At 46.1% G+C, this 17,050-nt stretch overlaps 1 protein-coding gene across 12 annotated transcripts in view; it reads left to right on the forward strand.

Moving 5' to 3' along the window:
• Window positions 1-16,807, forward strand: part of LOC109412137 (protein unc-13 homolog 4B) — a 381,313-nt gene extending 364,506 nt beyond the window's left edge. For 11 of the 12 annotated variants that reach the window (XM_062845788.1, XM_062845790.1, XM_062845789.1 and 8 more), the window contains 8 exons: window positions 9,406-9,746; window positions 9,803-10,010; window positions 12,840-13,654; window positions 13,717-14,212; window positions 14,271-14,804; window positions 15,803-16,248; window positions 16,310-16,503; window positions 16,569-16,807. In XM_062845788.1, coding sequence (XP_062701772.1) covers window positions 9,406-9,746; window positions 9,803-10,010; window positions 12,840-13,654; window positions 13,717-14,212; window positions 14,271-14,804; window positions 15,803-16,248; window positions 16,310-16,503; window positions 16,569-16,657 — 3,123 coding nt within the window. In that variant the 3' untranslated portion in view covers window positions 16,658-16,807. Of the gene's footprint in view, window positions 1-963; window positions 1,546-8,780; window positions 9,211-9,405; window positions 9,747-9,802; window positions 10,011-12,839; window positions 13,655-13,716; window positions 14,213-14,270; window positions 14,805-15,802; window positions 16,249-16,309; window positions 16,504-16,568 lie in introns of those variants that run through there. The other variant, XM_019685782.3, reaches the window with a different exon arrangement.
• The last annotated feature ends 243 nt before the right edge of the window (window positions 16,808-17,050 follow it).

Here is a 17,050-nt window from a genome sequence, read left to right on the forward strand (position 1 = left end):
CTTGCGCGTTTCGCAACTTTCGACTTGGCAGCCTGGTTACTCGCGCTGGACGACCCTTCTACCTCTTTAGCTTTTCGCCCGCCTCTCCCGGACGCTTCGTGAGCCGCGTCTCCTCGGCATGTTTCGACCATGTAGCTCGTACGCTAATAATCAGCAATGGGGGATGCTAACCAAAAAATGGTAGTGAAAACTGGGCGGGAAATCATAATGATGAACCTGGACGTGCTAGTGGAATACCTGTCAGTTAAAGAGTTAATATAATTAAATAAGCTATTAGATGTTCCTTCAATTCCAATAATGGGTTTTTATCCTATGCGATGTAATTTTACCATATGAAAGAACCGTTGAGCGGATCTGCCTAATTAGTTTCATCGGAAAACCATGTTCTGACATAATCTGCCAAAGCTCAATGAATACCAGTGTGAATTACTTTGAAGAATTTGAATAATTGTGTATTGCTACAATTGTCATCGAAAATTTTTTGAAAACTTTGCTCAAATTTTTCAAAAGGCTCAAATTCTAGAAATATATTCTGCTCTGATACGAATCAATAATCTAATTAAATACATAAACAGAGCACAGTGAAACATAAATAATAAGCATTAGTCAATAGCCTGTTCATTCAGGCTCTTCTTATCTCTCCCGATTCGCCTAGCGAAAAACTTTGGCCCAACGACATTACAAGAATGGTGCAGAACAATTCGATTGCCAATATCCGATGGCACGAGACATTACCTATACTCTACCGATGGACTATAACTCGCGAGCAGATGACGATGACGGAGCATGCCGTCTAGCGTCCGCCGCCGTCCGTCCGACCGAGGGAGTACACCTACTTCGGAATCGGCAACATCCGTCCATCCGAATGTTATTTATAGTCTTCGTTAATGCTTTTCGCAAATTTCCCCACCGACTTCGCCTTCTACGTGATCTATATAGAATAGCCGTTGGAAAAGTGTTTTCCCTCGGTAGTATCGGTACTGATTGGTTACGAGATCGCGTAAGTTCGCAGGTCGTTCAATTAATTACGGCGTGAAAAGTCGTGTCTTTTTAATGAGGCAATCCTGCGTGCGTATGTAAACAAAGTCGCGATCATTACAAGCTAAGAATAAAGGACGGATGACCGTTGACAAAGATCTTTATCTGGTGAAGATCTGTTCGGTCTAGAATGTGTAATATTATGACGCGTTTTTCATCACATTACTTTACACGAGAACATGTGCCTGCTGCGATTGAGATGTCCACTAGGTGCTGAAGAAAGCGTGGCCTACTACGAAAAGTGTGAGAAAAAGACCGAAAAAAATCGCAGAGTTTTCCTCCTCAATGGTTTGTCGTATTGAACTTGAAATGTGTGTTAAGTTTTGAGGAGAGAACGGTGTAAGGAAAATAAAAATAATAAAATAACTGCTCAATGAGCGCGCGGCGGTCACTTCGTGGGAAAATAGAGCCAAGGAGCCGCGAAGGAACAGAAAAATGAGTAGTGAATTATAAATAAAAGTGTACGAGTTTTTCAGTCCAAGTACGACGGGCGGACCTTTTCGATCGGTCAGTGTTTTGGGTTTTACCTGATTTTCGGAGTCATTTTTTTTAATTAATACAGTCAAAGTTCAAAACAAGTGAACCCGAAAAAAATCTTTTTTTTTCACGCAGGAATAGATGTTCTGAACGGCAATCGTCTTATAAGACAGTTGATGGATAAATTTAGAACAAATTAGTTTGACGTGAAACTTGGAAGCAGATTTAACCACCGTAATGGAAATTTGACGGAGATGGCGCATACAATAGTTATGTCGTGTGTCTAGAGTGAAAAAGTGGTTATCCTGTGTTACGCCGTTGCGTTGCTTTGACCGTTGTTTGTTGACCTCGAGTCCTTTTTCAGAAGTGTAAATTAAAAGTGAAAAATTAGGTGTAGATCGACTATAAATAGCGGGCTACGAGTAATTGAAAACATTCTGGTCAAGCAACGATAAGTGATATGGTATGGCAGGGAAATTTGAGAAGTATGCTCGAGTTACGTTCGTTCCCGAATGTTGCAGGATGGTGAGATATTTTGATTTCGAAACAAGAAGAGAAATCCAATGTTGATCTTTAGTTCGAGCAAAGTATCGAGCATATTAATAAACTAGACAAATTCTTGTGTTTGAAGTTCAAAGCCAAGTAGCGCAACATAAATCATAATGTTTCAATTAGAAAAGTATGTATGATCACATTTGAAACATCTGTTTCTATTCTAGTTCTTGAGTGTTAAAAGCAAAATCTCTCCAGATTATCTGTTTGAATTTATCATCATATTCCTAGAACAAGTTTTCTGTAAAGAACAAATCAAGTCTGTTGCGAGTATCCAAGACTAATAGCTTTTGAAAAGGTTTTGTGCCAGTCGCCAAATGTCACAAATGGAGGATAACGTGCCTCTGGAGCCGGCCTTCTGATAGTACGCCACAATACACGGCTTGCGGCTGCCTTACTCCATCCTCAGTAGTTCAATGATCGCCAGATCACACTCCGCTTGCACTTTGCACTCCACGCCTTTATGTGGCAATTGGATCAGTTGCACCAACTTTGCAGGGTTGTTGTCCGGCATTCTTGCTACATGCCTTACCCACTGTATCCTTACGGTTTTAGCCACCATCTAGATGCTGGATTCTCCGTATAGTTCAGCGAGCCAAGGATCATCCTTCGCCGCCACACACATTGCTGAAGATCGTCCTTAGCACACGTCGCTCGAAAACTCCGAGTACTTGCAGGTCCTCCTCAAGAATGGTCCATATATCGTGTCTGTAGAGAACCAGCGGTCTCATTAGCGTTTTGTTCATGGTGCATTTGTTGCAATCTTTTCGGGCCGTAGTTTCTTCTGAAATTCGTAGAAGGCATGACTTCCACTGCTGATGCACCTTCGAATTTCACGACTTACAATGTTGTCAGTCATCAGTCTCCGACTGTCACTTCCCAGGAAAGCCGTTTTCTTCCATGAGTTTTCGAAGTTCTGTGCGGTCGACACTGTCGTATGCCAGGTCCCAAAGCATCACTTGTCTATCAGGGATGCTTTGGGATCTGGTATTCATGGCATTTCTGGAGGATTGTTCATATGGTCAGTTGTCTGACGGCCGTCGTACCACTGCACTGGTAATTCGCAATTACCCAGTCTCGACTGACTATCCTAAAACCTTCTTTTTCCGAGAAGAGGTCACTCCGCACCAGTCAGGCGTTCGACGCCGCCGATGTGCTCTAGCCCTAGTTGATGGGGAGTGCGGTGTGTCCCATGCAACTCCTTCTGCTTCCACGTTATGATCATCTCGTCGACGGTCTTGATGTCACAATTCAGTTGGTAATCCTCCTGCGCCAGATGCAGGGCAATATAACCGTGATCAGCTTCACATACAGTGCGGTACATTTCGTGGCGGTTCTGCATTTCTGCAAAGTATGCCCGCAACTGTTGGATCTGGAAGACACATAGTGCCTCGATATCGGTGACGCCTCTACCCCTTGCGCAGCGAGGGCAGTCTCGTTCCACTTTACCACCCCAAAGCTGTAGGTCAACAGGGGCACTACAAACGTTTTGATCGTTTTCTCCTTGTTGCCTTGTTGGCTGACGGAAAGCTCCTTAGAACACAGTTTACACGATGCAAAAACTTGCTGTTCAAGTGAGGCGAATACATCTAATTTACAAGAAGCCGAGATATTTGTACGATTCGCCTTCAACCAAATTCCGAAACTCCTGCTGCTTGTTGATGGGGAAACAGCTGACATCAACTACTTGACTTCGGCGAAGATACAGGGGGTGGCCAAAATGTTTGGGATAGGCAACTTTTTTTCTCTCCCAAAAAAAATCAACATGCTGTAACTTTTCATAGAGTGCATCAAAAATTCTTAAATTTTCACTGTTTGTCATCCTATTATATGTGCACACTGAAAAAAAGTTTTCACATTGTTTTTATCTGATTTTCACATGGACTCGTATCCATTGAATTATATGGAGATATCACATAGATTTTGTGAAGTTCTGTGATTTTCTAATAGAAGCTATGTGATTTCCCAATGTTTTCCATATACCGTATTGATTTCATGTGATATTTCCGAAGAAATTTTCATCGGAACATTTAGTAACAGTTATATAGCTAAACTAATGGAAATTTTCCATTGAATATGTGATTTATTTTTTCAGTGCATGATTGGTACAAATTTGAGTTCGATTGGTTACTCTTTCGCAAAGATAGAACCACTCTCGTAAAACACTATTTTTTAGACAACTAATTTTTGAAATGTCATATTTCAGAAACCAGTGAACCGAATTGAGCGATTTTCTTTTAATTGTTTATCAAGTAAACGAAGTATCTTCAAAGAATCTTGTACAGTTACCCAGGTATCCCGAGATACAGAAGCGCATCGGTAATAGCCAGCCAACTGGCGCCATTTAACGCGTTCCTTACATCCAGAGTCACTTCTGAACAGTAGCGAATTCCCCTTCTTTTATGCTGGAGCGTTATCTCGGCGGTTTTTGTAACCGACAGGATAGCTTCATGGTCGACTTCCCCTTCCGGAAGCCGTACTGGTTACTCGAGAGATCATTACTTACATCCTCGGTGCACCTTAACATTCTATTGAGGATAATCTTTTCGAAAATCCTTCCCCGCCGTGTCGATCAACCCTATATGCCGACTATTACCTTGACGCGGAAAACGCCCCTCGATGATGCCCTCCAATATCTCTGGAGATTTCTCTGTAGGAACCTTTACACCTCTCGTCTTGACCATCACGATCCTGTAGGCACCACCCCATGGTTTCGTATTTGCACTCTGACAAAGTAGGCCTTTTTTCTTGCCCTTATCTCGGTGTTCAGCGCGGCTCTTGCAACGGAAAACACCACCCGCCGTTCTTTTCGTTCTCAGATAGTGCTCGCTGCATGTGCCGCTTAGCCCGTATGCAGGCGCGGCGCAGGTCCGGAATCGCTTGAGTCCACCAGTAAGCCGGTGGTCTCCCATTTCTAGGGTGGACTCGCCTAGTCATGGTCACATCGCACACACGCGAGAGCACCGCTACCAACTCGTCGCCGTCTAAACCAAGTAGGTTCCGCTCACGACGGAGCGCCTTCATAAATATCCCTTTGTCGAAGTATGATGTCTTGCTCTTGCGAGGGCTTGGCCTTGGCTTAGCCGCCTCTTCTTCTACCCGCTGCTTACTGTTGTTGTAGGCGATCCTGTTGCGAACCGCCAGGTAATCGCTGTGAGTGTAGCTATCGTCTACTCTCCAGTTCGAACTTCTTGTTAGGCCAGGACTACAAAATGTAACGTCAATAATCGACTCCGCACCGTTCCGACTAAAGTTACTCTTGGTACCGACATTAGCCAGGTCGACATCTAGTATGGCCAGTGTCTCTTGCAGGCTTCCCCATTCCACGGCCCAGGCATTAAAGTCACCCTCTATTATCACCGATATTCGCCCTGTTAGTACGGTCTTTATACAGTCCAGCATCTGCGTAAAATGCTCGATCGGCCACTGCGGAGGCACATAACAGCTACAGAAGAAGACCCCGTATACTTTGGCGACCACGAAGCCCTCATAGGTAGTAGACACCAACTCCTGGACGAAATATTTTCCCGTCGTCCATATCGCCGCCATTTTTCTGGACCTATCCGTGACCCAATTGTCGTTCCCGGCGGGTATTCGGTATAGGTCCGCTATGATGGCGATATCCGTCTCCCACTCAGAAACCGCCTGACAAAGCAGTTACTGAGCCGCGTCACAGTGGTACAGGTTCAGCTGCGTTACCTGCACTGTGATTTGTTAACTGCGACCTTCTTGAATGCTGGGCTCCTTGGATCACCCTTTGTGTGCCTGTTGTTCTCGGATATCCCGGTACAGATCAGACAAATGGGTGGACTCGTGCAGCCTTGTGCCTTATGGCTTTCGGCGCCGCATCTCCTACACAGTTTGCGTTTGCTTCTGTCAGGGCCTTTGCAGTCCCATGACTCGTGTCCTGGTTCCACAAGCCTGAAACAAACCTCCGGTGGCTCGTGGACGGTCAGATGACATACGTACCAGCCTACCTTGATTCTCCCTACTTTAACGGACATTTTGACGTCCGCCACAGGTAGCTGAACCAAAGCTTTCTGTGTTCCTGCTGGCCCCTTCCGTAGCCTAACGGCTGCGATATGTCGCACTGTTGCCTCAGTGCCGTGAGGAGCTCTTCCACTTCGGTGACCTCGTCAAGGTTTTTCACCTTCAGAGACGCCTCTTGTGTAAGAGCCCTCACCTCTACCCCTTCGCCAAGGACCTCTTACGCTTTGGTGTCCCTAGCTACTGCTACCTGCGGCACTGACTTCTTCTTCTTTCGCTCTACCTTCGTTGAAGGGGGGTCCTTCCCTTGGTTCATACTACTCTGTACCCTACTCTGTGGATGCTGAGGGCTTACCAACGGTCGCAACCTCTTTTCCCATCATTCCGGGACGGGCCAGCCTTTTCAGGTCCATCCTTCCCAGCTTTCCTGGACACCTGGCTGGGGTCCGACTTGCCGGCATTACTGCCGACCTTCGGGGAAAGTATTCGCCTGTCTTTGCGGACACCACCAGACAGCTCCTCACCTGACGGCTACCTCGCTCGCTTCTGCGAGTGCTTAACATGAGCAATCACATCCACCACACCTTTTGGACTATCTGCGAATGCAAAGGCCTCCGTCTGGGTAGACTTCGTATCTTTTTCTATCACAGGTTCCACCATTGCTGCAGCCTTCACGAGTCTTACGTGTTTCTGCTTGGCATAGTGTAAATCGATACAAAGTCGCAACAGGGCCGTTTTCAGGTCCTTGCTAATGTTGGACTTCGTGAACGCAAAGTCGATGATCTTGCCGAGCTGCTGCTCAGCCACCTCAATTGCGGGCAGCCCTTCTCTTTTTTTTTTTTGGTTGATGGCCATCAACATCCACGCTCCCTCTAGTATCACCACCGCCTGGCTTGCCGGGGAGTGGACCGGAGCTCTCACGCTGGAGCTGCGTGCGCAGCTTCCCGCACCTACGTCCTCGCTTCTCCTTATCGGAGACCACGCCAACCCAAGTAACATTTTGATAACCAGTTTGGCTTGTAGAGGTTTTGAGAACCGGCATAAATCCTTATGCCTTTTATTTTGGTTTTATGGTGGTTTTCTAGTATATTGATTAAAAAATGTTACTTGGAAACCCACTCCTTGCAAAGGGGTAGCATCGCCACTACCACTACCTCCTACGTTTTGATTTTTTTTTTTGATTATTAGTCTTCATGTTTAAATCCCACGAGTCGTACGGGAAATGAGGTCCACCACGTCTGTAAAAACGCGATCAGGGTCGAAATACTGTGCGGGTGCCCAGGTATCGCATAGGCTTCGTTAACGATCGAGCATCTTTTTCACCCCCTCGACCACTCATTACTCGGCACGGGTCGCTAGATACTTTGAATTGGGGTTAGTAATCCTTTTCTTAGCCGGCGACTAAGCTGTTGAGAAGGTACGAGTGCGGTACTGAGTCGTACGCTTTTTGTAATCGATGTACGCCATTCTCAGGCTCCTCTGCTTTTCGGTGACTTGATTCACAATGACTGCATCTATGATGATCTTGGTTTTGCAGCCTTACGTGTTTTTACGACACCCTTTTTGTTCTTCAGGCATGACATTGTTGGCATCACAGTGGTCTTGTAACTTCCTCGCTCTTACCGACGACGCGACAGCACCTTGACTCGAAAGGCAAGTTGTTGATCTGTGCTTTGCTGGATCAGCTGTGTTTAGGTCCTTCGGCAGAAGATGAATAATACCCCTAGTGTAATTAATCTTGGTAGCTGCTTGCGGTCTTCTAGCACCATGTTGAAGCATTCCACCATACGCCCGCGGATCCACGTGTGTTTTTTATACCCAAAAGTGTGTAAAGATGTAACCATGCATATGGTAAATATGCGCGTATTAGGCTTCATTTAAGCCTGCTGGAAAAACAATCATATGGTTCTTATTTATGTTTCACCCTAGGCCGATTCATCTCAGAACTAATGGCTAACTAATCATATCGTGTTTGTTTAGAGAGGCATTCGATCCCAAGTTTTCTACCTGAAATGCATTCACTCTATCACACCAGGTTGAATAAAATTTCAATAACCGTTCTATGGGAATCCCTATTAAAATCGGACAATTATGCGTAGAACAGCAGTGTACATGGCAACTTGAAAGATAAGCTTTAAAACCGGCTTCTGGTACACAAAATTTGAATGCACAAACTGAAAGCTTTGATAAAGATACTTACGGGTAAAGCTGTGGAAGCTGCGGAGATGAAAAAGCACTAGTAAGACTAATTAAATAAGGTGCTTGATCAATTTCTCAACGCTATCGCCCATTATTCCTGAAACACAGGGAATAAATTTAGTCTATGAATGGTAGCATTTGTTATCCATCCTCGATATCTGTTTCCCTGCTCTGAATACAACAATCGTCGTTTAATCGGTCCCAGAGTGCTCACACTTTTGTTCCATATCTGCATGTACGTCACAATTTTAACTCCAATTTCACATCTGTTGCAGTCAGTTGGTATATAGTTTTGAATCCTATTTCTGCTGGTTTGGTTGTACTTACCTAGTGATTATTCAATGCACCTCAAATGTCTGCTGGATGTTCAAGTGATTACTTGTATGTGATTTGATGAATGTTACTCTTGAAAGATCTCAAGTACACGCCACTTAAAATAAATCAGAAAATGTTTGTCGTTCAGAACATCTATTCGCGCCGAACTTTAAATCAATTTCGTAGTAACGTTGTGTTCCTCAACCAATCAGGACCCTTCCGCCATGCAGCGAAATCTAGAATAAGCAAGTAAAAATCTGTTCAATCGACGACGTACTTGCGGACTCAATCTCAACGCTTCAATTGAAGCAACAACTCGACGACAAAAGACACACCATGAGCACCTATTCGTTGCCACGCCTCCTCGGCGGTGGTGGCTTCAGCTCCAACCACAAGATCAACATCAAGTTTGGGACGCTCCGGTTTTCCAAATCCTTTCGCGAACGGCAAAAACAACGATCGAAGTCCGTCGCCCGGGTTGAAGGGCTGTACGACTCGCGAAAACAGCAGAAAGATCTGTACAGTATGCTTCCGATTCCGACGGTGAACAACGGCAGGGGCACCGTCCGTCGCAACCAGTTCCGCGGGGTCCGAAAGGAGGAAATGGACCGGCAGGCTAATATGATCATGCACTCGATGACTGTAGGCAATGGTTTCTTTCCATATGAACAGATGTATTTTTACAATTGCTGTAGGGCTGCTTTTTCTACATTGTTACAAGGGCAGTAACTATCTGGCAAAGTAGAACAGGCAACCTTACAGGACATTTGCATTTATTCAGATTATAACATACTTTCAGTTCGAATCAATTTTAACATTTTATCACTTCCGCAACAGATAGAGGAGCTGTACGAAGAAGTCCTATTCGAAATCTTCAACAACATTGGCTGTGATGACGAAGAGCTGACCGAAGACAGTTTGGTCCACTATGTTCAGGATGCATTTAAAATTTCCAACGAAAAGCACGAGGAAATCCTCAGGGTGGCCCGCAATAAGGAACCACCGGAGATTTGCCTCAACGTGGAGGTGATCGAAGCCAAAGAGCTGGAACCCAAGGACTCCAACGGACTGTCGGATCCCTTTGTCACCATGTACATCGCTTCGAATCCTACCCATCGGTACAACACCTCGGTGAAGTCCGCCACTCTGGATCCGCTTTGGGAGGAGCATTTCTCACTGTAAGTTTGCGTATAATCCAAGATATTCAAGAAATAATGAATGCTTCACTTTTTAGGCCCATCGATGAGAACGCTAACGATGCCAATCTGATTGTAGAGGTTTGGGACTTCGATCCAGCCGAAACGGTCAAGGAGAAGATGAACAAGGTATTCGATGTGAAGGGCGTGCGCGGGCTGCGAAAGCTGATGAAGGAAATAGCAGTTACGGCATCCACTGGGAAGCACGACAACGAACTGATTGGCCGTGCCAGTATACCGCTGAAGGTAAGGTTATTATACGATGATTTAAGGACAGACTTGTTGGAATCCCAAAATGGCCAACTTTGGCACTTACTCACGATTTCAAGCGCACAAATCTCTTCGTAAACAAAACCAGCGCACCTGATCTTCTTATGCTACGACTAGCGCTATGGGCATCATGCTTGCTAGCACACATACCACGTCTTTTGAGATGTTGTGGTATGCGCTAGCAACCCTGAGGCACATCAACCTGTGGGTGCTCTGTGGTCACTCCACGCTCGTGTAACCGCTGCAGCACTCGACTACACAGCGGCGGCATATCGTAGTATGTATTCTGCATTCAGGTACAACTAAGAATGACGCGATGCCGTTTGCAGGTGTGTTTCGATTGATTGGCAAAGTTGAGCTTGTCTTCGATCATGAGTCCTAGCTGCTCCAGAGTACTCTGGAGTTGAATGCTAATTAGCTAATTAGCATATTGCGGTCATTCACCACCATTACTTCCGTTTCGTAAAGAGGTACTTCAAGCTATCTCAATCGAGCGATCGAGTGCGCAGTAGTTAACTCAACCTTCTCTATCGATTCATCATTTACCACAAGCGTGATGGTGTCGGCAAAGTTATTCAGCTTTACGCCCAATGGTAGTACAAGCCTAAATAATTCATCGTACTTCATGTACCGGAAATAGCTCTCTAAGATCCGCAAAGACTTTTCGGGATTCCAAAGAAGGGAATGGCACTCTCGATGGCGGAATGGCTAACATGTTTGATACGTTCTTCAGGTCTAGTGTCACAACCGCGCAGTAGTGGATTCCCCATCGCTTCTTTTAGAGCGTCACCTCGGCCAGTTTTGGTCACTGACCTGATATCGACCACTGACGACCGTCCTTCCCGAAAGCACCCTTAGATTGTCTGAAAGCCCAGAGTCATTTGTCCTCTCGGTATATACCGTCCACCTCTCCAGAAACTTGCCTCTCTCCAGGAATTTCTCCATAGCCATCCTGAACATGTCAGGGTGAACTTTGATGGACACCTTGATGGTTATACTATGGGGATCTGGTGCTTAGTTTATCTTAAGTGGCTTCAATGTTATGACGAGTTCCTCATTTGTCATCGGACTCTTTGCATCCTTCTTTAGATCTTAGGTAGGATGTGGGGAGTACGGCCTGACAGTGGTTTAGGTTGAGCTGTGTAACTTGTATTATTGTCGGCTGTTGTGTCTCCCACACGTGCCTGGGCATTTAGTCCCATCCGTCGCATGGCCCAGGTCCGCGCAAATCAGGCATTTTGTTGCCAATTTGCACTCGTTGGTGAGGTGACCCCTCTTCTCCGCACTTCATGCAAAGTTTACTCCTATCGGGGTGCTTACACTCTCACGTTCTGTGGAGTTCTCAAATTGCCCGACTGCGGCCGATTTGTAATTCCTCTCCACTGGGAGCTATCGGCGCCTTTACACTGCCAAGATTTGTTCAAAGCACTTAAATCACGTTTCGGGCGGCTCCTAGCTACTGAGCGGATTCACTGACTAGTAATTCCCCCTACTGAGCGCTTAACCGCGACGATCTGAGTGCTTCCCAGGCGAATTAATGCATTTGTTGCACCTATCTCGCACTTATGCTTAAAGACGTCTGCGAGTTCCTTGGCGTCGGTAATCTCATCAAGCGGGGAGGCGCCTCTCTTACTTTCGTGTGTCAATTGTACTTTCCTCTGCAGTCAAAAGGTCCTGTCCTGTGCCTTTTTGGCTGAAGCCACTGACTTGCGGAGTTCCAGCAAGCTTTGCTTTACCTTCCTAGGATGCTAGGTTTTTCGACCCAAGATGACGTAGTGCACGTTCGGCGTGCCCATCTGGGTCATATTGACCCTAACATCTTACTAGGGTTAAGTTACTTGTTGATTTTACTTCGCCCACTGATATATATTTATATAAGCCGTTGCTGCCTGCTTTCTTCGAGCATGGTCAATTAAAAGTGTACTTGCCATTAAGTTGTCAATTCCAGTGTATTAACAAGTATACCATAATCAGGAACTTACTGGCATCGTTGCTGATGTGCCCAAGGTATCACTTGCTGAGCTGTGGCAGTTTTGGAAGCGATGCCACGTCGCTGTGCCTCCGCCACGCCTAGGCCTTTCCAGTTTGAGGTACTTGGACACCAGGAGCACGGTCACCTGCTGGGGGCAAGCGCCAAAGTGATTAGCCAACACTGATGTGTCGATAAGGCTAGCTTAACCCGGGAGCGTATACTCGTATAATGAGTAAACGCAACATGAAAGATGCACGCTTGTGGTACACAACGTGATCGTGGTGTCGTAGAAGACGCGACTGCTTGAGGGTTAAGAAATAATCCTAAGCTGGGTGGGTTTTCATCATAAGTGCTTCCGGAGTGTGGGCTGTACAACTGGATCCACAAGGTAGAAGGTATTCCACTCATGGGGTCAATATGACCCAGTTAGGCTCGCTAAACATGCACCCAGGGCCGAATCTAAAGGGGTGGGCAGGGCCCCGGGCCCCCACATTTTAGGGACCCCCACAAAAACCATTTTTGGATCAAGTACTGCTTTAAAACAAATAAAAACTGTATTGCTCATCGCATTTGTACCTCCGAGGAGCCTCCACAACCGCTCGGGTCCCGGGCCCCCACAATCCTTAATCTGGGCCTGCATGCACCACGTCATCGTAGTGTGCCTAGATCTTAAGAGGGTTAAGACCTTTCTGGTATCTGTACATATAATTGCTGAAGTGCTCCTCTTTCGAGTTACCCATCTCATGTCCATGAACAATTGATGCGTTTGTAAACTGCCCATTTACGAGTGATGTACTAAATCTTGCATTTTATGTCCTAACTTCTTTTTCTAGTCCATACCCGCATCCGGTTTGGTGATGTGGTACAACCTCGACAAGAAAAACAAACTCAAGCGCCAGGGAACGATAAGAATAAGACTGAACTTTAGCTCACAGAAAAACAATCAGGTTGCAGCCCAAGAGCACCGACACCTGCTTAGAATCCTTCTCCTGCATGAGCTGGAAACCTCGAAAGTGGCACCGTACTGGTGGTCCGGGAAGTTCACCACCCAAGGTGAGTACGTGCTCACGCAACACTCCGCCCAAAGCAGTCTCTCTACGACCGCAGGTGCCTTTATCCAATGGTCAGTCTACACCGCCATCCACACCGACCATCCGCTCTCGTTCGGGCTGTTCGACGGTATACTGGACAAAGTTGTCCGCGCCATTCAGTTGAAGGCTGTTTCCGATGATGAACTGAAACTGTTCTGGGATGCTACCAAAAAACTTCTTCCGTCCTGTTTTTCCGTAATCCGAAAATTACGAAAGAAAACCGCAGGTGACAAGCTGGTGGTCAAAATGCTCACGGATGCGTTGAACATCATTGCGAAGGTGTCGATGCTGGAGCCTCCGGAGGGTACCGATCTGTTTCCGCTGCAACAATACAGTTGGATCCGGTCGAACACCGCCGATCCCAACTGGGATATTCGTGAAGCAGTGGCCAGTGCTGTTGCGAGCGGTGCTGAAGACTGGTTCAACAGTATCAAGGAAGGCCACTTTGTGGAATCTGGCTTAGATGAAGATCGGCTGCAGAACTTGATTAAGATCATTCAGTTGGTACGATCAGACATCCAGCGATCAATTGAACATTACGATAAGCTGTTTCAAGAGTAAGTAACCGAAACTGTTAGTTGGTTGTAGATGCTCATAACCAGTTTAACATTCGTTTCAGAATTCTACACTTCCAGTACACCAAAGAACTCTACATAACGCATGAACTGAAGCTTGCCGAACTAATCAAACCTTGCGTGGAGGAAATCTGCCGAGCTTTAAAGCGTATCGACATTCCCGAGTCCAACACAACTCTCATGGAGTACGAAGACATCAACATGGGAACAACCTTGTTCGAGTTATACCTGGTGCTGAAACGTTTCTCTCAGCTTGGACCGGCGTTGAGTCCGGGGGAATCCGGCTTTGCCATCGATGAGTATCACAATTGGTTCACAGCTGGTGTGACGCACTGGTTGGATATCTCCGTGTACAAGGCGCTGATGCGAATTCATAAGGCGATCGAGCTGGATAAGCTGCAACCGGTGGACGAAACGGTCAAGTATTCCTCCTCAGCGGTAGACACGCTGGCGATCTTCTACCAAATTAAGATCTTCTGGCAACAGTTAGATTGGCCAGATGTGGAGGGAGCGTACATCTTCGTGGCGAAAATTGTCGACGTAAGTTGTCTAGGGCAGACTTGAACATACAGGTGCTAAATGGTTTTCTTTATTTCAGGACATTTGTCGCTGCTGCGTCTTCTATGCCGATCGAATGTCCACCCGAGTGGAAAACCTTGGCTTGATAGAAAATGTTTACGAGAGGAAGTTTGAGGTCACTACAGAGTGGTGTCTGGCTATCAACAATATCGATTACATTCGGCAAAGCTTGAAACCATTCGCAGCAGAACTAGGCGTGGACGACATCATCACTCGGCTATCGAACATTCAAAGTTCGTCCGAGGCGGAACGATGCGCTCAAACACTACGTGCCGTGCTGGAGAATGCTGTCGATACCGAGAAGAACAAAATTATCGATTTGGTTGAGAAGCTGGCGAAGAAGATGGCTCCGGCCATGCGACGCTTTTTGGTGGAAGGTGCCGAGCTGCTTCAACAGGACTCCAACTCGATGGATCGGTTGATGATGTACATGGAGGATTCCCTTTCGACCTTGAACAGTGAACTGAACGAAATAAACTTCGAGCGAGTGTTGGATGCCATCTGGGGTGAACTAACCACGATTTTATATGACCTGATTCAGAGTAATCTTGATGTAAGTACAGTTAAATTAAAATTTTTGTATAACCCTTAGGAAACTACGTAGATAACTCCCAACATAACCGCAGTTTTCAAGTTTAAACAAAGGTGCTCCACCCCGAGATTTCGCGAGAACGGCATTTCGTTAGGATCTGTCATCTCGGTCACACTGTTTCGTTTACCTATAACTAAATGAGGGTTGTGTTACTCCCAGCTTAGGTAATACCACCGTCTTCAAGCCTAAGGGTCGGCAAAACGCTCGTGATATTCACACTTATACATCGGCTAAGAAAACTACCTCTATTCTTAGTCTCGTATACATTCTTACATTTTTATTCTACTTCCTCCTGGCTTCCTACGTTCCCTTTCTAACATCGTTCTGCCTAACTTCCTTGCGTTCGCCCTCTACAACAGACAACGGCTCCCACTTCTTCCTCTTTGGAGCCACCTTCACCGCTCCTCCTTTCGTCGGTCCGCTGAAACCTTCTCTTCCTGTGTCAGGGGACGGGCGGTTCTCTTTTTGTTGTCGGATACAGCTTCTCGAAGACCTTTTGCATGTCCGAGTGTGGTGATGCACTCTCGAGGCTCGCTGGGAAAGCCTGGGTTTTGTTGGGGTGCTCGGTTGCCGTCTCGAGTACAATTCATTTTATGGCTTGCTACCAGGGCCTGACATTACCTAGACGGATGACCACAGTGTTCGGGAACGTGGGGAGCAGACACTGCACTGTTGTAAGCCGTTCTTAATTTACAAAACAGGCGCGCAGGTATACAGAAGTCAACTTACACTTACCTGTTAGTTCAGGACCAAATATTTATCGGGGACAGTTACCCATTCTTTTTTAAGGTTGCGGGCTCCACACGGTAAGACAGGCCAAACCGACCTTAGCATCCTGGTGGTTAAATTGAGACGGTCTGCAAATCAGATTGCTTTGCGATTCTTCCGTTTATTCGATGCAATCTTTTGGTTCAATAAGTTGGAAAATTTCGCTGAACATCCTTTGCCCCTCCTTCCAGAAACGCCGTCCACCCGCATTTTTCGCCAACCTGCGCGACACGTTGCACATCATGGTTCAGAACTTCAAAAGCGCAGAAAACCGTGAGTCCCAGAACGCTTCCGACCGGGACACCCTGGATCACATCGAACGGCTGCTGCAGTTGCATGGCTACGAGACGACCGATCTCATTCATCAGTATTACATCGACCGGCTGACGGAACAGGAACAGGCCGAAGAGGACGCCGTCTTCGGAATGCTCACGGTGCAGTGCTTCTTCAAAAACAACGTGCTAGAGCTGGAAATCATGAATGCACGCAACCTTAAGCCAATGGACTCGAACGGGACGTGTGACTCGTTTGTGCGGGTGCATTTCATACCGGAGGAACGGTTCGTCGGGGTTACCAAACCGCGCACCAACACTCAGTCGAAAACGCTGTTCCCGCTGTATGACGAGAAGTTTGTTGTGTGAGTATCCTTTAGTTATTTTTTATGAACATCTTGATCAATTCGTTCTCTTTCGCCACAGCACATTCACCCCGGAGCAACGGGCCATCAAGGATGCGGTCATTTTGTTCAGCGTGAAGGACAAGGACCTGTTTGGAATGTCCAACCAATATCTGGCCGAGTGTTACTTAAGTTTCAACGACATTGCGGACATTTCCGGCGAGAGCGGCAAAATCGAACAGAAGCATTTAAAACTGACGCGGCCGCATCGATTAGGTAATTGATACAAACAAAACTGGAGAGTTTAAGTGCAAAGCTTCTACTGATTTTCAATCTTACAGATACGGATTGTGTGCGGGCTTTGGAATATCGCCAAGGTGACAAGCAAGCAAAAGATTTCATCAAAAAGCTTCGACAAAAAATGGGTTAAGATGAACTGGAGCTATTTTGGTAGGTGCCTTTTTTGGAAACAATCCATCGCTAACGTGGTCAAAATATTTGTGAACAGCTGTGCAACGTTTTAATTTTATATCGCTTTATTTAAATGCCACTCACAGAAACAATAGAGACTTTAACTGAAGGAATGTTTTCTTTCTATTTTTCCGTAGTATTTATCACTTTCATTCAGTGTTTCACCATTTACAATTATCATTCACTAGCTGTCCCGTCCCGGCAAACGGCGTACTATCTGCCCAGGGACTGTTCATAAACCACATAGACCAAATTTTGGCCATCTTACCCTCCCATCCGTAAACTTTCGTCCATATCAAAGGTATTGCTTTAGAGAGGGGCTTGTGCACATCGCACCCACAAGGAGCTGCAA

Source organism: Aedes albopictus, chromosome 1, assembly GCF_035046485.1.
Source record: "Aedes albopictus strain Foshan chromosome 1, AalbF5, whole genome shotgun sequence".
NCBI classification, from domain to species: Eukaryota; Metazoa; Arthropoda; class Insecta; order Diptera; family Culicidae; genus Aedes; species Aedes albopictus.